This window comes from Symsagittifera roscoffensis, chromosome 7, assembly GCF_963678635.1.
Source record: "Symsagittifera roscoffensis chromosome 7, txSymRosc1.1, whole genome shotgun sequence".
Classification (NCBI taxonomy): Eukaryota; Metazoa; Xenacoelomorpha; order Acoela; family Convolutidae; genus Symsagittifera; species Symsagittifera roscoffensis.
Window position 1 is genome coordinate 18,941,506 of NC_087068.1, and position 18,705 is coordinate 18,960,210.

The 18,705-nt window shown below is 33.1% G+C and overlaps 1 protein-coding gene across 3 annotated transcripts in view; it reads left to right on the plus strand.

Moving 5' to 3' along the window:
* Nucleotides 1–18,705, plus strand: part of LOC134851811 (acid-sensing ion channel 2-like) — an 89,631-nt gene that overhangs the window by 61,467 nt on the left and 9,459 nt on the right. For all 3 annotated transcript variants that reach the window (XM_063868061.1, XM_063868059.1, XM_063868060.1), the window contains exons 2-8: nt 5,032–5,195; nt 5,945–6,093; nt 7,498–7,659; nt 14,543–14,714; nt 16,454–16,578; nt 17,245–17,395; nt 18,358–18,702. In XM_063868061.1, the coding sequence (XP_063724131.1) occupies nt 5,032–5,195; nt 5,945–6,093; nt 7,498–7,659; nt 14,543–14,714; nt 16,454–16,578; nt 17,245–17,395; nt 18,358–18,702 (1,268 nt within the window). The remainder of the gene's footprint in view (nt 1–5,031; nt 5,196–5,944; nt 6,094–7,497; nt 7,660–14,542; nt 14,715–16,453; nt 16,579–17,244; nt 17,396–18,357; nt 18,703–18,705) is intronic.

An 18,705-nucleotide genomic window follows, 5' to 3' on the forward strand; every position in this document is an offset into this window, starting at 1 on the left:
TTCTGTCTGATACTGGTAACGGATATCAGGGCTGCATGTTGCTCTTGGTATCTCATTCACTTTCCAGTCTGGCCTCCTTTCAATTCCATGTACAGAAAGATAATTGCGCTCGCGATCAGCAATTGTTGTTTCGACCATTGAAAATGGGGAGGAATTTTGTATTCAGGTGTTTTAGTTTTTTCTTTCTGTTTGTTTTCCATGCAAAATCAGGCAACACAAATAATCATCGGACTGGTTTGACTGATCGATCATATTAAAGTCCTTACAGTTGTGATTTGAACCGCATCAAATCGTTTCAAATAAATCTCACTGTCGAGATAAACCGGTTTGAAATTTTTGACTTTTCGGCTTATATCGAAGGAATATAGTGAGCGAGGAGTCTTATTTAAATTGCTTAAAAGCTTAGAATAGCGTGATTTAAAATGTAAAAATTTAATTTTAATTGAGTAACCTTATTTTATTTTGAGTATTTTAGCGCCTTTTGGAATCAAAATTTTCAAAAATTCAAAAAACTGCAAAACTGAAAAATATTTCGAAAATTAAAAAAAAATTTCCATGTAATTTTTCGAAAAAAAATAATTTTCAATTTGCTTATTTTACTATGACTGTCAAATATATCTTATCTTCAGTTTTTTTTGTTCAGCTCCTTTCATCACACCACGCCGAAAAAAAGATAAATTAATTTGAAAAAACTTTGTCTTTTTTTAAGGCTATGGTCGGAACATTCTGTGCTCCATGCACATCAACTAGCTATCCTGGTTATAAATTTGGAACTTACACTTTTTTTCCTGGTAAATAAACTGTCCAAAACAATCATTGAATCACTTTCACTTCTATCACATCTATCACTTCTTTTTAACAGATATAACAGATTTCATGATTATACTGCTATACTAGTAAACAGTATGCCTTGTTCGTTTGTTATCAAAACGTTCGGTATTTCATAGATTTATTGGGTGTCGTCTTTTTAAAGTATTTTGAATTTTTTGATTTGTTGCTAGTAGAATTGCTTTAGGTATATTAAAATTTGTTCGAAAGCTCAGAATAAACCTGAATTTATTTTGCTGAACATTTTTTTGTGGTAATTTCATTCGAAATTTTTTTGGCGGTTAATTGACCAGTCGGCTGTTTTATTTTTAAACTTTTAGTGCAAATATTTGAGCTCATGAGGTTTTGAGCTACCTTTTTTGTACCAATTTCCGATGATTTTTTCGTCAATGACTGATTTTTTAAGTTTGATTAATTTCTACTTAAATTTTTAAGCGTCTTCGGCACACTTAGTACGGAGGCTATCAATACGCTTGGGGGTCCGAATTTGACCTCTGTTTTTTTCCAACTGGCATTTCTCTTAGTTGCCGCATCTTAGTAATTTTTTGCGCTTGCATTTTTCATTGTAGTTGCTTTTTATCTTTTCATTTACTCCTGCAATTTGTAATTCTACTAGCCTTGACTTCATATATTTCCTTTCTACAATTGCGAAGCAAAGTGTTATAGTACGAAGTTTCTGTTTTTTCCAACCTAATTCGCAAATTTTGTTGCGACTAAGTCGCAAATATTGTTGCGACTTAAAGCAACAATATTTGCTGCATCGAATTGGCTATACAAAATGATTGAAACCGAAGAAAGCTATTTGTTTCCAACAACATAACAATCATAAAATATCGATTTCAGAAATTTTCGATTTCAGAAACTCAATATATCCCGCAATTTTTTGAAATGCATAATTTATACATGATGTGGTTTTATGATGTGCTTTTTATTACCTGCAAAGTTTCATCTTTTTGTATTTGGTGCTACTTTTGCTGCATCGATTTGGCATATTATTAGCATAAGCAGCTGCGTTACTGGTGGCTAGTTTTTGGGGATTTTAAGCATCCGTGGCTGAATGGTTAGTGCGTGAGACTCAAATTTGCTAGATCGCAGATTTTTGCTAATCACAGTTTTCGCTGAGACTCGAGTTTTTTGCAAATTCGATGCTTATTTCTACATTTTCTTATGACACTTGATAGAGCTGCTTTTTGGTCGTATTCTCGCAAGTGTTTGCGAAGCGCTGCTTCGCCTCTGTGTTAAAAAAAATTTTCGCCGAAAAACTTTTTTGTTCTTGATGATTTGAACTTATGTTTTGTTGGTTTACTAATTTTGTTTTGAGCCATTCGAAGGAACCATAATTTGTATGCTTTTTTCCGGATTGCAAAAAAATTGAAAATCTCAGAATAGAATTGTAGTTCAAAGTTTTCTTGGACAACAACTCTTTTTTTGCTCAAAAGTGTTCTTGAATTTTCATTAAACGCCGTCCAATGTGTTTTCGGACGTTTTTCCCGCAGATTGAAAAGCATTCCAGACAACATTTTTAATTTTTTGAAAATTCGGTGTCTTCGAAAACTTCTACGTTTTCTTTGGACTTAGTGTCTCTCTTTTCTCTTCCTGTCTGCTAGCTTGCAGTACTGTTTTTTTCATATCGCAAGTTATGCGAAGCTCTGTTTCGCCCCTGTGTTAAAACGAAAACCGCGTTTTTTTGATAGAATGACATTAACCAAGCCTGCAGGCTTAGCAAATTGGGAACAACCTTTTTCAAAATGTTCGTTTCTTTTTTTTCTGAATTTTTCTAGATGATTTTTGTTTGGAAATGTCGATTTCAGTTGGTTTCCTTAATGCACATAATGCGTTTTCTATAGTCTTCGAACCTATTATACAATGATCATCTTCTGTTGTTTGTTTTTCGAATTATAATTACAATTTCTTGTCTTCATTTTTTAAAAGTCTTTTTAAATCGGTTTCGTTTGCGGGTAATTTTGTTTCCAATGATATTCTTTTGTTCGTCTTCATCGATGAACATATAGAAAACAGAAGATTTGGGATTTATTTTCCAGTTTCCCCTTTTTCAAAACACCGAGTTTTATGTTTGTTTTACCTGTTATTACGGCTAAGTGCGTGATGTTACGCAGTAAAGTATGAAGAACAAATTTGTTCACAGTTGTCGATTTGTTCACCACGCCAGATTTTATTGCATTATGACAACAACGTTAAATGAGCTTTCAAAAATTGAATTTGAAGGGGGGAACTGGAAAAGGAGCCGATTTGGAATTTTTTCCAACGGTTCGTCAATAGTTTTTGTAGTAATTTAATGCATTGCAGCCAATTTGATTTCAGTCTGAAGTTTTTTGCTGTTGTAATGTACTTGTTTTTGCAGAATTGTTTTTGCAGATTGTTTGAAATAAAGGTACGCAATACGCTTCATTTTTTTCTACTTTTTGTCTTTTTTTTTAGTATTTCAGCATCGCAAGTGTTGCGAGCCTCCGATAATCATCTCCGTGGATAGGCAACTGTTGTAAACATTGCACTGCCTCGATATTTAGAGAACTTAATACGTTTCGAAATGTTGTGTACTCTAACTGTTCGCGAAAAATTGAATTTCGAAGATATCGACGCTTTGAGGTTTAAAGTGGAAATACAACTAACTTATATTCTATCGTTAATTTTTCTTGATGTGAAAATTGGCACTGGATCAAGTTGATAGACGTTTTTTTTTGCGCTGATTCATTTGCTCTACTCACTGAAGTGCTGCTTATTTGAGCGTGGCGAAGTTGTCCAAGTTTCTATGCGCTCAAATAATGAAATGGCTCAAAAGCACCTATAATCTTTTTAGTAGACTTCATGTTTTTCTAAACATCTTTTTTTATTAGATTTTTGGAGTTAACTGTCGTCGAATATGCCCTAATTACTATTATCGAATATGCCTGATATATGCGCTTTCGTTTTGACCCTCTCATCTCAACAAGAACAAAAACCGAGGCAGTTTAAAAAAAGAGAAACCGATTTTTCAATAGCTTTTTTTTCATGTGGATAGAACTTTCTGTGCTATTTACACAACAACCGATTACCTTTTTTACTCTTTGAAGTTAAATGCTTTCAGTTTTTCAATTTTTGACCTTTAAGAGCTATTTTTTGCCATTTCTTCGCTTGTTTGCAAAGTTCAGCTTGAAATATGCGTTTAATTTTATTCAACATCTATTTCAGAAGGTGTCTATAAGTTGTGCATGTTTAATGACGCCGACTTTCAACAAAAGTGAACAACTATTTGTGCTTTTTTGATTTTTTAAAACAAATTTCGACTTTTTTTTAGTAATTTGTGTCGGAATATTGAACCATCTCTAAGATATCAAGGCTCTGAAATTCAAAATTAAAAAACCACAATTCATCTGCGATCATTATTGGCAAAGTTTTGTAGGTTCTAAAGCTGTCATTATCTGAGAGTCAGCGAGCGATTTAGCTTTTATGCGTGAGCGGCCATTCAATCCGAAAAAAAATCATTCTAACATAATTGAGGAAAGCTATTTGGTCTAAATTTCACGTTATTTTCTTTATTTACTCCTACAAAACATATCACTTCGTAATTGTTCCCACTTTTGGTACGAAAGTAACGGAATATTTGTGCTTGGGGTGGGTTTTTTTTCTTCAGACAAATTTCGACTTTTTAACTAGCCATTTTTGACAGAATTTTTTTATATCATTCAAAAAGTATTGTTGTCCTGAGCTCAAATTTGAAAAGATATCTCACCTGTGATCATTTTTTGTAAAGTTATGGGGGTTTAAAGATGGCCATTTTGGCCAATTTGGGACAATTAACGCGCGATATAATTCGCGCTATTAACGCGTACCCGGAGATTTAATCCGTCTTATAAATCGTTCCAAATTGGTTGAACGAAGCTTATTTGCCATAATTGATTTGTTCCAAGGAGCGAAACCTATCCTTTTGTACTTTATATGGCGTGTGGGGGGATGATTTTCATAAATTTCAAATTATAAAAAAAATTCATTTTTTATTATTACATTTAATTTTTTAATGTTATTACTGCTTCATAAACCTTAAAAGGCAGTCGGGAGATTTGTTACTAGGTACAAAATTCACATATGCTTAACCATGGAATTAGTTATTTATAGCGGTGGCGATTCATTACAAGGTGCCAAAGGGGGAAGTAGCTGAGGAGACTCACTATTTTACTAATATTGTATATTGTTTGTTGTGTGTAGATACGTGGTGCTGCCGGGTGCGCGTATCACCATCAAGCGGGTGTTGTGGACCCTGGTGTTCGCCCTGTTCTGGGTCTACTTCATCAGTGTGAGTGTGAAGAAGGTGCAGTTCTACTACTCCTACCAACATATTACACAGCTAGACGAAGAGTCACAGGCCTTAGGTGAGTAGACAATCCAGACAATCCAGTATTTCTCTCTCTTCCGTTCTTTCTTTCTTTCTTTCTTTCTTTCTTTCTTCATTTCTTTCTTTCTTTATTTCTTTTTTTTTCTTTCTGTCTTTCTTTCAGGGTTTCCCTCTGCACTTTCGAAGACTTTTATATGGGAACCTTTTTAAAGCTGTTCTATAAAACTGAAAATTTATTTGCTTTGTAAAGCACTTGTATTAGCACATTGTCAAAAACCACTGACTGATTGTATAGCAAAATTGTGTAATAATTTGGAAATTTTATTTTCCTTTTTTTAGTCATGATAATGCTCGTGCAATGATTCCGAATCTCAAATGGGTTCCAAACACTTGCACTTTGCCCTTAGTTTCCCCCAAACTAAGGGCAAAATATAATAGTTTCCCCCCAAACATACCTAATGTCTTTATCCCTGCAGTAAGCAAAGGTGTTTTACCGTAAATAATCAAAGTTTATATTAATTAAAGCCATTTGAAATAGTTGAGTGAGTGAGCACGAGATATTAGTAACCGCAAAAAGAGTAAAATTGTGTGCTTTCGGTTTGTATCTTTTTCCCGTTAAAGTTCTCCGGCCTAGTAACAGGAAACTATAGCCCCTCTACATTAAAGTTGGGGTTGCGTGCTATTAAGGTGGGGTACTTTTTTTGCCAAGAAGTGTGGGGGCTATAATGGGAAAGGACTTTTTTGGAAGAACTTATATAGTCGTTATCTATTTGTGTTGTGTTGTAGACTTCCCTGCCATCACAATCTGCAACTTGAACCCAATCAGACTGTCTGCATTCACCCCCAGTGACCTCTACAATGCGGGCAAGATGTATGACGTCATAGATGACAACATGGCCCTCAAAGAGGACCTTTTCAGTGATGACAACCCACAGGTAACAATTCACTGAAGCCTAATTCACTGAAATAAGACGAAATTTGATGATTTTAAGTGAAATTGACTGACATCGTAATTCAAATTTAACGTTAATTTACAATTTAACGTTATATTAACAGTTATTTTCAATCTAGTCAATCCTTACTAGAAAATAATTGGAAGCAAATAAAAATAAAAATTTAAAAATTCGAATTTTTTTGTCCTTTCTTAAAGTATTTATTTTTGTAGTTTTCTGGCAGTAAATTCAGTAAATAATTGGCAGTAAATAATTAGCAGCAAATTTATCAGTAAATAATTCGCAGTAAATTCAGTCAAAAAATGAATGAAAAGAAAAATGAAAATTCGTCTTTTCTACAAATTTGTCTTTTTTTTGTATAGATTTTTTGACTTATAGTATGCTGCGCTTCGGTGATTCTTGCTCAGCAACCGGAATTCTTTGTTGTTCCGACCATTGTTCCGACTTTAAGGAAAACGAGTTTTGGGAGCTTTATTTAGCGCTTCTCTGGCAAACAAAAATGATTTCAAAAAAGTTGAAAATTTTAGTGCAAAAAAACGGGGAAATTTTAGAAAGTTTTTTTAAAATTTTTTTTTTCTTTTTTGATTATTTCCTTTTTGAAGACAATTTTAGCCTTAATTTCTGCACGTTTACTGAATTTCTACACGTTTGTGTTTTTTATCTATACGCGGCGAACAAGAAAAGACACTAATTCGAAGAATTTTTTAGAATGTGGTCGAAACCTTCTGTGCTGCTTGCGTAGCGACCGGCTGTCCTTGTTGTTCCGGCCATTGAAAATGGGGAGGATTTTTTCATTTGGGTGTGTTTTTGATTTTTCTTTTTTTCCAATCAAAATCAGGTGCCATAATTAATTATTGGATTGGGTTGAGTGATGTATCATATTAAAGCCCTTTCAGTCGTGATTCGAACGACATTTAAAAAAAATTCTAAAAAAAATCCCAGTGTCGACAAAAACCGGTTGTTTTCATTTGTCTAATTTCGACCAAATAAAGTGATATCTTCTTAAATTGGTCATTTAGGGTAAAAAAAACTTGCTTTTTCCAAACTGAAACTAAACTAGCTTTGAAAGCTTTAAAAAAGAAAACTCAAAAAAATATTGTGCAAAAAAAAGAAAAAATTTGAAATTGTTTTTTTTGAAACTTTTTATTTCCATTTTTTATTTGTTTTTCTTTTTCGAAGACAATTGTTGTCGATTATACCTAATTTACTAACTATTTACCCATGTTTACTGTTTTCTCATGATAGTACGTACAAAAATCAACACTAATTTGAAGCACTCAATAATTTGAAGAGCTTTTATTTGTAGTATTTATGAATATGGTCAGAATATTCTGTGCTACTTTCATAGCAACCGGCTATCCTTGTTTAATATATGTTGTTGCTCAGACGAAGGTGCTGCGACAGAAGTTGGCTTCTCTGTCGGATGCTGACAGGACACGTGACTTCAGTCTGGAGGAGTTCCAGATGAGGGCTGGTCACAAGATGAAGGACATGTTGAAGGCGTGCAAGTGGAGGGACCTGACCTGTTCATATATGGACTTCAAACCAGTAAGTGTTTCCAAGGGCATTTCTGCTCTCGTATTTTCTGCTGTTCCCCCCAAGTTTGGTGTGTTTCAATTTCAAAAATTTTGCGTAGTTATACGTGAATTTGATTAACTGAAATTAATAAAAACTAAGTACAGATATTGCGGAGTAGTTTTTTTCTCGTTTGGGTCGTATAAAAAGACCCCCGAACCCAAAGTCAGTCAGTATTTGGGCGAAACTATTTCACAAGTTTTTAACATTTGAACTTGGTTTCGCTTTGCGCATTTTGAGATCCGTTCAAGTGATGAAAACGAAAAATACTCAAAACTTTTTTAGATCCAACACCGTATAGTTTTTAACAGACACTGGGGCACATTTCAAATCACAAAATACTATATTTAGTGTTCTTTGTGTCATTTTTCAACTAAGTTCAATAAAAGGCTCACAATCGATCCACATATATATTTCAAAAGGGATACATCTATGGCGCCTCATAATCTTTTCCGTGAAAACTCCAACCATTTCATTTTTTGACGTCACACATTTTTGTTGTCAATTCAAATAATTACCTCAACTCAAGTCATAACGGGACTTGAACCAGGCTGAACCGTTTCTATTGTATTCCAACCGTTATCAAATTCGATCACTTTCATTTTCAACTTAAATTGGTTGAGCTAATTTTTCGAGAAGTTGAGTAAGATCATTGCGCATAAATTACAGGGGTACTTAATTGAATTTCAGTCAAATTCGATTGCCCTTTGAATGGAAGTGGTAATGGCCTAACTGAATTTGAATCAAATGGGCGTGTGCTCAATTAAACTCTTTTCTTCCCCAAAGGTAATTGCTTTGATTCCCCAGGGGATCATCTGCAAACGAAATATAGCTCTGATGGCTAAGAGTTTAATTTTATTTCAAGTATGCTAATTCTTTCTAAAAGCAGGGCTGAACATTTTACCATGGGCGCGTTTTAAAGAAATGTTAGCAAAATTTTCAAATTCATTTTTTCGAAAATTTGTTCAATTTTTTTTGCGCATTGAATAAAGATCATGCGGTTCAAAGCAATTCAGCTTGAATAAAACCGAGCATTTAGAACGAAAGTCAGACTCACTTCCTATACAGTGCTGATTTAAATTATCCGGACAAAACGAACAAAACTTGAATTTTCAAACGCGTTTTTCTCAAATTGGGTTAAGATTAGACAAAAAGTGAAGAGGACAAAAGTTGCTTAGAATTTCACCATTTTTTCTCCGAAATTCTCAACAAAAATTTTAACCCAAAAATGGGTCATTTTGGCTTTTTTCAATTAATCAAGAATTACGCTGAAAATACTTTGTTAATTGATATAAAAATTATATCACAGGAAGCCTCTTACGCAGCTCAACAAAGTTTAAGAGGGGTTAAATCTCCAAAAACCAGTATAAATGAAAAAATGTTTACTTGATAGTCAATAACTGTGATTTTTACTATATAAAACTCAGAATCTCTGTTTAAAAATAAATTTTAAACAATTTGCACAAATTTTTGGAGATTTAACCCCTCTTAAACTTTGTTGAGCTGCGTAAGAGGCTTCCTGAGATATAATTTTCATATAATTAACAAAGTAGTTTCAGCGTAATTCTTGATTAATTGAAAAAAGCCAAATTGACCCATTTTTGGGGTAAAATTTTTGTTGAGAATTTCGGAGAAAAAATGGCACCATATTAATTCTGGTGAAATTCTAAGCAACTTTTGTCCTCTTCACTTTTTGTCTAATCTGAACCCAATTTGAGAAAAACGCGTTTGAAAATTGAAGTTATGTTCGTTTTGTTCGGATAATTTAAATCAGCACTGTATTTGATGATATTAAATTGTGCGAAGTTCAAAGATTCAATTAATGAAAGAAGTGCCTATCAGAATATACCATTTGTTTTTGATATTCAACGGTCTTTTTAAAAATCTGAAATCCGTTTTCCTGTAAATTTAATCGTGGTCTGAAATATTTGTATGTAATTGTTTATTTGACCTGTTCGTCTTTATTTTTCGTATTTGATCCGCTTGCTCTGAAATTTCAGGTCGACTAGTTTTCATGGAACGGACTCTGCCCTTGCTGTTAAAACTCTGCCAAGCGATATCTTTTTTACGCCATATGTTCATATCTTTGACCAACAGATTGAAAAATGTCCCTTATAAATTTAACTAATAAAAATTGAGTGATTTTTTTTTCTGTAAAGTTGGCCTCAGATAAACTTTTTAAATGATATACGCACAGTTAAAAAAACGTCAAAGTATCAAAAACTATGCTTTGACGAGTGAGACTTGAACATTAAACAGACTTTGTTTGTGTTACTGGATCAAAAAGTTGCGATAGTCATGATAACTGAACGCTATCAATGAAAGCTGAGCTTTTGATAACTCTATTTCCGACAGTACCACCCCAAATATTAACCCCTATTTATTAGCGATCATAAAAATTAGATCGAACCTAAATTGAAAAAAAAATACCGCCATGTTGCCCGTAAAAAAATGAAATAAAAAAAAACGAAAATAAAAAAATATAAATTTTAATAAATTAATTTAATTTGAATAAATTAAATTAATTAATTAAGTTAGATCAATATTAAATTTAATTATTAAATTACGAAATTTTATTAAAAATAAATTTAAATTGAACAGCTGAAATATTAAATTTATATTAAATTTAAATTAAACTTTTACATTTAATTAATAGGTTTAAATTTAATTAATTAGATTTAAAAAACTTTTTAAAAAAATAAGCGAGAAAACATATGCGCTGCGAATTGCTCAAAGAATTTAACCAGAACTGACTTTATCAAACTTAGATTTGAGATCAAACTTAGATCTGAGATCAAACTTAGATTTGTGAATTGGAAATGCACTCGGACCATGATTCAAAATAATGCCTCTAAATTGCTAGGATGTTCCCGAATTCAATATGAACTTGAAAAACATCTGGCTATCAGCCAATTAATTGGCTACCTGCACCGAACGCCCATGGATTATATCGATTATAATTGCTTTTGAGACAAAAATAACCCAGTAAAATCCATTACAAATGTAAAATTCAGACCACAAAATCGATTATATTGACATAATTGATGATTTCGAAAAAATCATTTATTATCCATTATAATCAAGTATTACCCTTGCGATAATTTTTTTTCGTCGGCTTTAATGATTTTGTCACAATTTTTTCGGCTGACTTGCCGGGTGTTTAATTCAGTAACTTTTTCGGAAGATTTTATAATTACTTTTTTCTTCCTGGTCAATTGTTTCAATGTAGTTCATGGTTTCCATATTTTCATAGACGCCAAAACTTGATGTTGGAAAAGAATTTATTTGCACTAATTTTTAAATTTTTTTGAAAGCAAGTTTTTTGTCTTATCTTTTATTCTACAAGAGCGCGGAACGTGGAACTAGTTATAGTTTCAATTGATTTAGTGTGTTTTTAGTTATAACAGTTTCACTTGAAATCGATTGAAGTCGATGGCATTGCGTAGTATTTTCATGTTTGTATTATTTTCTAAAGTTTGCCGTTTTGCAATTTTGTTGTGACTGTTTGATTTTTTCTGGATGAAATGTTGAGATTTTGTTTCAGCTTTTCTGAAGTTTTTATCACGACAAATGCTTCAAACTTTTGCATTTTTTGAAGTTGCATTTTTCATTTTTTCTTTTATTTTGATCTTAAATTATAGTTAATAATGGATTGGGCCTTTCTTATCCCCAATTCTCACCGTAAGATTTTCAAGTTTTCTGGTTGCAAGATTTTAAGCAACATTTTTTGAGTTAATTTAGGAATTTCTAGATCTTGTTTTATAACCAAATTTTTTTTATTGTAGTCAAATCGTTTTTGTATTTTAGGTTATTGATTCCTATGGTATTTCCAAAAAAAATTTTTTGGGATTTTTCGTTGACGATTTTTCAACAGAAATAATTCAAGGTTTTCATTTTTTTTGTTTGAGACGTTATCTTATACTTTTTGGTTTTTGTATCGCAAAAAGTCCGAAACGCAATTTCACCTCTCTGTAATCCATTGTTTTTGGCGATTAAATTGGTTATCTTCGTCAAAAATATTCATTATAATCCATTATTTTTGAAATAAAAGTTCATCATAATCTAATACAATTGATCGTGATTCATTTTCTTTTTAGAACTAAATTTGAATATTCGAATTGTGCAAGAAATTCTTTACTATGTCTTTCAACTGTTATCAAAAGCAAAAAACGTAACTCATCCAACCACTGGTTGAGGGGGGAGGCGTGGTAAAAGATGTGTGGAGTTTGACCTGTAACCCGCCTCTCGCTTCAAACCATTACACTCCGCCACGTCAACCATTAACCTTCCCCATTACTTGAAAGTGGGTAAGGGGTTGAGAGAATGACAATTTTGGTTTTAAAAAAAACTAAGTAAAATATCAAACTGTCATGAATTGAGAGTTGAAAAGGTGGAACCAATTTAAGTATGTAAAGTCTTTGTAAAATGTGAAGCGTAAGAAATTATGAAACGTAATATGTAGCAACTGCACTAAATAAAAAATTAGATACATTTTAAATAAAATTGTAAATTTCATCAATAAACTCTCAAAAAGGCCATTATAATCATTTATAATTGACTGTAATGGATTATATGGACATCAAAAATATTAAGATTATAATCCACTTTTAATGAATTATAATAGATTATTTTGCAATTCTTTAAATACTGTCATTAAAATGACAAATATAATCGATTAGATCCACAAGCCTTCGGTGCGGGTAAAGAATATATATTTGTCGATCTAGTTTTTCAGTTTATATACCTGCTCATAATTTAACTTCCTGAAATCACTACAATATTGGTACTATTGAAACTTAGTGGTTATTATCTTGGTTAAAACCATTTAATACTTGCCGCCTTAATGTATCATCTGTAAGTGTTTAAATTGCAATGGCGACTGCTACTGTTGGTCTGACGCTTTCACTCAAAAACGATTCTTATTTTTTTTCCTGATTATGTCCCGTGGAAGTTTTGTAGAATTGTTCCGACTTGCAGGAATATTTGTGCACGGGGTGGTTTCCAGACAAATTTTGAATTTTTAATTAGAAATTTTTCAATCTTTTGATATCATTCGAAAGGCGCTGTTGTCCTGAAATCAAATTTAAAAAATATTCCATCTGTAATTGTTTTTTGTAATGTTATGGGGATTTAAAGATAGCTGATTTGGGACAATTAACGCGCGATATATTTCGTGCTATTAACGCGTTAGCGGAAATTTAATCCGTCTTGAAAATCGTTCGAAATTGAAATCAGGCATGCAGTTTGGTATTTTTAGTGCTGCGAGCTAGCGAGCGTAGTGCATTAGTATGACTCTACTTTTTTCCGACCTAACTCGCTTCTAAATGGCTCGTTTATGTATAATCGTTTTTACTATAATCACGAGCTGTAGCGTTGAAAAATTGTTGTCTGCTTTATTTGTGGCTAGATTTTTCCGATTGTTAAACGTACTTTATGCGAACCCTTGGATAATATTCCTAAATCCTTTGTTATTATTATTATTATTATTCTTATTCCGATACGTTGCACAATTTTACTAATTCCATTATGTTCATTATTTTATTTCACTTTATAAAGCTGCGTTTTTGTTGAGTTCTCGCTAGTGCTTGCGAAGTATATCTTTTTGTACTAAACATAGCGTCTGGGAAGATATTTAAAAAATTAAAAGAATTTTGTTTGAGTTTTTTCGTTTTTTGAAATTTTCATCAATTTTTCTAATGCAAACACTACTCTATAGACCCTAAAAGGCAGTCGGAAAATTCAAGGCTTTGCCCTGACACGAGAAGTCTTGTTATGTTTTTTACTAACTTCACTGTGTTGTGATGTTAAGTAGGATGAGGTTTCCAACATGAAATAAGAGAACGAGCTCAATTTGATCAGAAATTTCTCAATTTTTCATTTTGAATAAAGTAATGCAGAATGAATATTGCGATCACAATTGTATCAACAGTATTAAAAGAGACTGCTCATATCATGGCAAAGCCCTGAATGTTCCGACTGCACATTAACTGTTCTCTAACTCAAAAAGCGAATTTTTGTAATTACGAGTTGTAGGCTAATACTGTCCATTTTTAAGTGTTCAATTATGAAAAATTGATGGAATCAATAAGACCAATTAGCTTGTCTCAACAAAATTTAGAACGTTACGTAGCAGAAAAAAAACAATCGCTGAATCATATTCGTCAGTACGAGGAAATTGACTATTTTAACCAATCAGCATCGAGACAAAGAAGCAAACGTACGAAATAAATAATTTTTACTGTATTTACTTTTTTGTCTTCATTCTGATTGTTAATTTAGCATTTGTCTACTAACTGACGAGTTTTGAATACGACTACTTACAGGCCGCACTCTCAATTTGGAACGATTTGTAGTGCGGGATAATTCGCCAAGTTTAAATAATGCGCGTTACAATTAAGCATCAAAGTGTAAAGCGAGCACTTTAGCTAGTTTCATGTCAGGTTAATATAGTAGTGTGTGATTTCGGTGGGGCTCACGAAGACCCAAGGATCGATCCACCGAGAGAACATTTTTTTTGAAAATTGATCTGCAAAGAAAAAGCACACCGTGCATATATATTCCTCACTTTCTTCGAAAAGTCGGAATAAAAAAGGTTCGCTATTCTGGCCTCAATTTACTTATCATAATTGAAACCTACAATAATGTAATTTAGAATGAAATAAATTAATGAAAGAATTCTAATTGAATTGGGGTTAAATACCGTGACGTTAAATTAAATGCAGTATGCTGAAAAGATATGGGCTTAATAAAACGCGGGCTTTACATGCCGGCCACCAAACCAGTTTTTTTGGTGTTACAATTATGGTTTGTTAAGGTTGTTAAGTCTTGTACTCTATGGTAATATTATGTGTTTTAGGTTTTGACAGAGATGGGTCTGTGCTACCAGTACAACTCCAACGCGACCTGGGACGAAGAGACTAAGTCGTACCAGTTCAAGAAGGTGTTCAAGGGAGGGGCTGGCAATGGACTCAAGATGCTACTGGTCACGGAAGAGGACGAGTATCTCCCTCCTCAGATCGAAAGCTTCGGTGAGAGACAATTCGCAAGGGAAATTCCGATCGACTTTGAACCTTTATGTTATTAGTCAATGCAATAATTGCAAAATGATGTTCTTATGACTACTTCTGGAGAAACATACCGCATAAATTTCAAACTACGGTTCAAATTTATGCAAAATTTGAATAAGGATAGCCGGTTGCTGTGCAAGTTCCCACCATATTCCTTAAACTATAAAAAGTTCTTCAGATTATTAAGTTTTCATTATTAAGATCATCAAATTTTTTCTATTTTGCACAATATTTTACAAACTTTTATTGCTAGTGAAGTGCCAAATAAACTTTTCAAAATTAGTTTGCATTTAGAAAAATTAAGTTTTTCAAGCCTAAATTACGAATTTAACTAATTATATTTACTTTATTCGGTCAAAGTTAGACGAAAAACTAAAAATTTCAAACCGGTTTTTCTCGACACCGGTTTCAAACCGGTTTTTCAGATTTTTTGTGGTACCTGAGTTTGCGTGAAAAATCAAAAGAACTGTTTCGACATATTTAGCCTTGGGTTAACACCAATAGTTGAGCCGACAAAGGTCTTGAGTTTGATTTCCGCCGGGGCATTTTTGCTGACTGAAATGTTTGCTTTTTCAGATTACCGTCTCTCTGTTTGCTCTGTGTCTGCTTGTTTTCTGCAGACAGTCAGATTTTTTTGAAGTCCTTGTTTTTTCTTACATTTTTTTCTATGAAATTACTATTGTTTTCAATGGTGCAGGAAATTGACTTTTGAATTTTTTGTATATATTTTTACCTTTTTCAGAAAATTTTTCTGAAAATTTTTAATTTTTTTTGGATTTGTCAATTCATTTTCAACTCGTATTGATTTTCAAAGTCATTGATTTTAAGATATTGCCTCTGGAGCAGATATTTCAACCAAAATGACTTTCAAAATGTGAGAGCCTCAAATTGATGTAATTTCTTCTTCGAAATTCAATGTTGGAAACTTTTCAAAAGCGAAATACATTCAAATTTCTTTTGGTTATGTTTTTAAGTGCTGATCAAAGAAGTGACAAAAATAGTTTAGTTTACTGACTTTTTCTAAGAAAAGTCTTGAACTTTGATCACGCTTTGCATTAATTTTTCGCCGTTTGATTGGAATTTTTTGAGATTAATTCAAACTCATTTTCTGAATCGAAGGTAAGTTACGCTCTCCTGTAGCAGAATTGAAAAAGTTCCTAAAATAGACATCAAAACTGCCAGCAGAATATAAAAATGGCTATTGAAACAGTTTTTTTATTGGGTTAGTTTTATGAAAAAATCTCATCCATTAAAGATTCTTAAATTCGCAGAATATTAACGTGATGAATTCGTAGAATAACGTAATATTAATCGATTTTTAGAACTTCGAAGTTGCAAAATGGATGGAAAAGAGCGATTTTTTTATTTCGGTTTCCTGAGTTTTTTGACATTTGTTCAATTATCAGTTGGCTATATTTTTTAAGTGTCAATGATTTAAGTTACGAATTGAAAACGCTTATTTAGTCGTGTGGTTTTTCAGGAAAAGTTCCTGAATTTTTTTTGGCTTAAATTTGTCATTTTTTTGAGTTTGACTTGATTTCTATTTCATTCCAACTCAAACTCATTTGCCGAATGGTCTCATTTTTTGTCGGCTGGTTTGACTTGCTATGTTTTTTGGCTCTGCTTCGCCTGTGTGTCTAAAAATATAAATAATTCTGAGTGAACCGCAATATCAAATTGCTTTTTTAAATTCTTTTTAGAGACTTCTCTGGAGACTGGGTTCAAATTGGAGATCCATGACCCGGATGTGCCCCCACTGGTCCACCAGCTGGGAGTGGGAATCGCACCCGGACTGCAGACATTTGTGGTGCTCCAAAAAGAACAGGTGCGCTCTCTCCTCTACCTGTTGTCGTAATAACTTCTCATCATTTGATCTTGATGATATATTTATTATTTTAACTCTATTCTTTTCCTATAAATTACAATCGCACCCAAATTTATTCAAAGTAAAATTCTGCAAAAGATATGAAATCGTTTGATGATATTTTTTGTTCTGACGTCTCAGGGTTGTGTACGATGAGAAAGAGAAGATAATTAGTCTACTCAGAGAATGACTTATATCGGGGTGGATAATTAAATTCTAAGGAGCTAACAGTCATCTTTAATTTATGAATGATTATTTGTTATGAGCATTACTGAATATTCAGTTTAAAACTTATTACTCGATTCAAATTTGAAGTATAATGATTTTTTTGTGTTTTTTGGAATTGTTTTCCGCGGTCCGATTGGTATGTTTTGGGGGTCGTGTTTTGGAAATGTGATTTCTTATGCAATATTCTTGAAAGTTGTTTTCTTATATTGTTGGCAGCTAGTCTTGATCTTTTACATAACACACTTCTGTGCTAGCAAAAGGTGATCATTTTAGCTCATCATTGGGTTTTATACTTAAAAGTGTCGCTGGTTTCTTAAGAAATATCGTTCAAAATGGCTATTTTAATATTTTGTTGATTTTTAACAAGCATTTTCATGATAGTTTTTTGTGTGCCCGCAGGTGACATACTTGACTAAACCTTGGGGTGAGTGTGTGAAGACATTCGAGAAGACTATCAACTTCACCAAGTACAGTGACCCCGCCTGCAGGATAGAATGTGAGACAGAACACATCGTGGACGAGTGCGACTGCAGACTCCCGTTCATGCCAGGTAGTAAAAAAAGTTGAAAAGACAGAATCAATTAAGACAGCAATCTGCAAAAAAAGAGCCATCTGCATGCAAGTTTGAATTGTTAGGTGACCTTGAGACTTTCTGTCCTAAAAAAATTAGCTTTTGTTTGGAAAAATAGGTTATTTGCTCTTCACTTTGTTTTCAAAATTGCAACATCAAATAATAGACACACGACTACCATCAGTTAGTGTACTTGAATATAAGGCTCTTTTTTACCGTTTCCCACTGTCTATTTTCATCTTTGTAAAATTTCCAATCAAATAGTTCAAATGATATGAAAATTTGAAAACATACAAAATATCTAATTCTAAAAGTGTTTTGTCTCAATGCAAAACGTTAAATTACTGTGGTTAAATTTTCTCTACTTTTCACCGTTTTTTTTTTCATTTAAGTTTCACAAACATGAGTCCAAATGCGTTCTTCTGAATAGACGTTTACTTCTCCCTTGTATGTTTTCCGGGATTCAAGGCTCTGGATATCAGCCTTGTGTTCCGTAGTAATATCGATCCGATTTTGTAATATTCATTTTTCGGTACAACCAAAAAGACCCAATCACTGTTTGCGCTAAAAGTTCGATGCTGATTCCTGGTAAAGATGGTAAAGCGCTTGCTCATTACCATGCAGTGCTAATTCAAATTATCGGGACAGAACGGACTGATAGCTGAAAATTGCTCGTGATCTTACTAGAATTCATAGGGTGTGCTTTGTGCTTGAAGTTAACCCAACATTTCACACTAAATGGTCTGGGTTTCAAAACAATTCTTAAAATCCAAAAATGTGCACAAAATATATTAGTTCTTTTGGAATAATTGAAAGCAAAAGACCCTTCCTGCTCAGTCAAAAATAATTTAGTAAAATTAATATATCGGCATGCAAAAAAAGTTTTTCATTAAAAAGCTATATTTTTAAACTTTTGAAAACAATCTTTTTTCTTTTTTCAGTTCTAAGCACCAAACCCAAGAGTCAAATTGTGTGCTCGCCTGCAAAATACAAAGACTGTGCAATTGGCCGACTGAACAAAATTGAAGACGGTGAAGCGTGTGGACCTGAAACGTGCATTAAACCGTGCGAAATTTCACGCTACAAGAGCAGCATGTCGTCAGTGAAATTCCCATCCTACCTGGGTGCCATTAAATTGAGCGAAGAGTACCCAGGAGTGTTCACGAAGAAAACAGATGGAAATAGTGATTCATCGGGACCTAAAGACGGAGAGAGTGGAGGAGAGAACTCAGAAGGCGGCGCGGGAGAAGCTGTCAGTGCGAAGGCTACTCAAGCGTACTGGAAAGGTA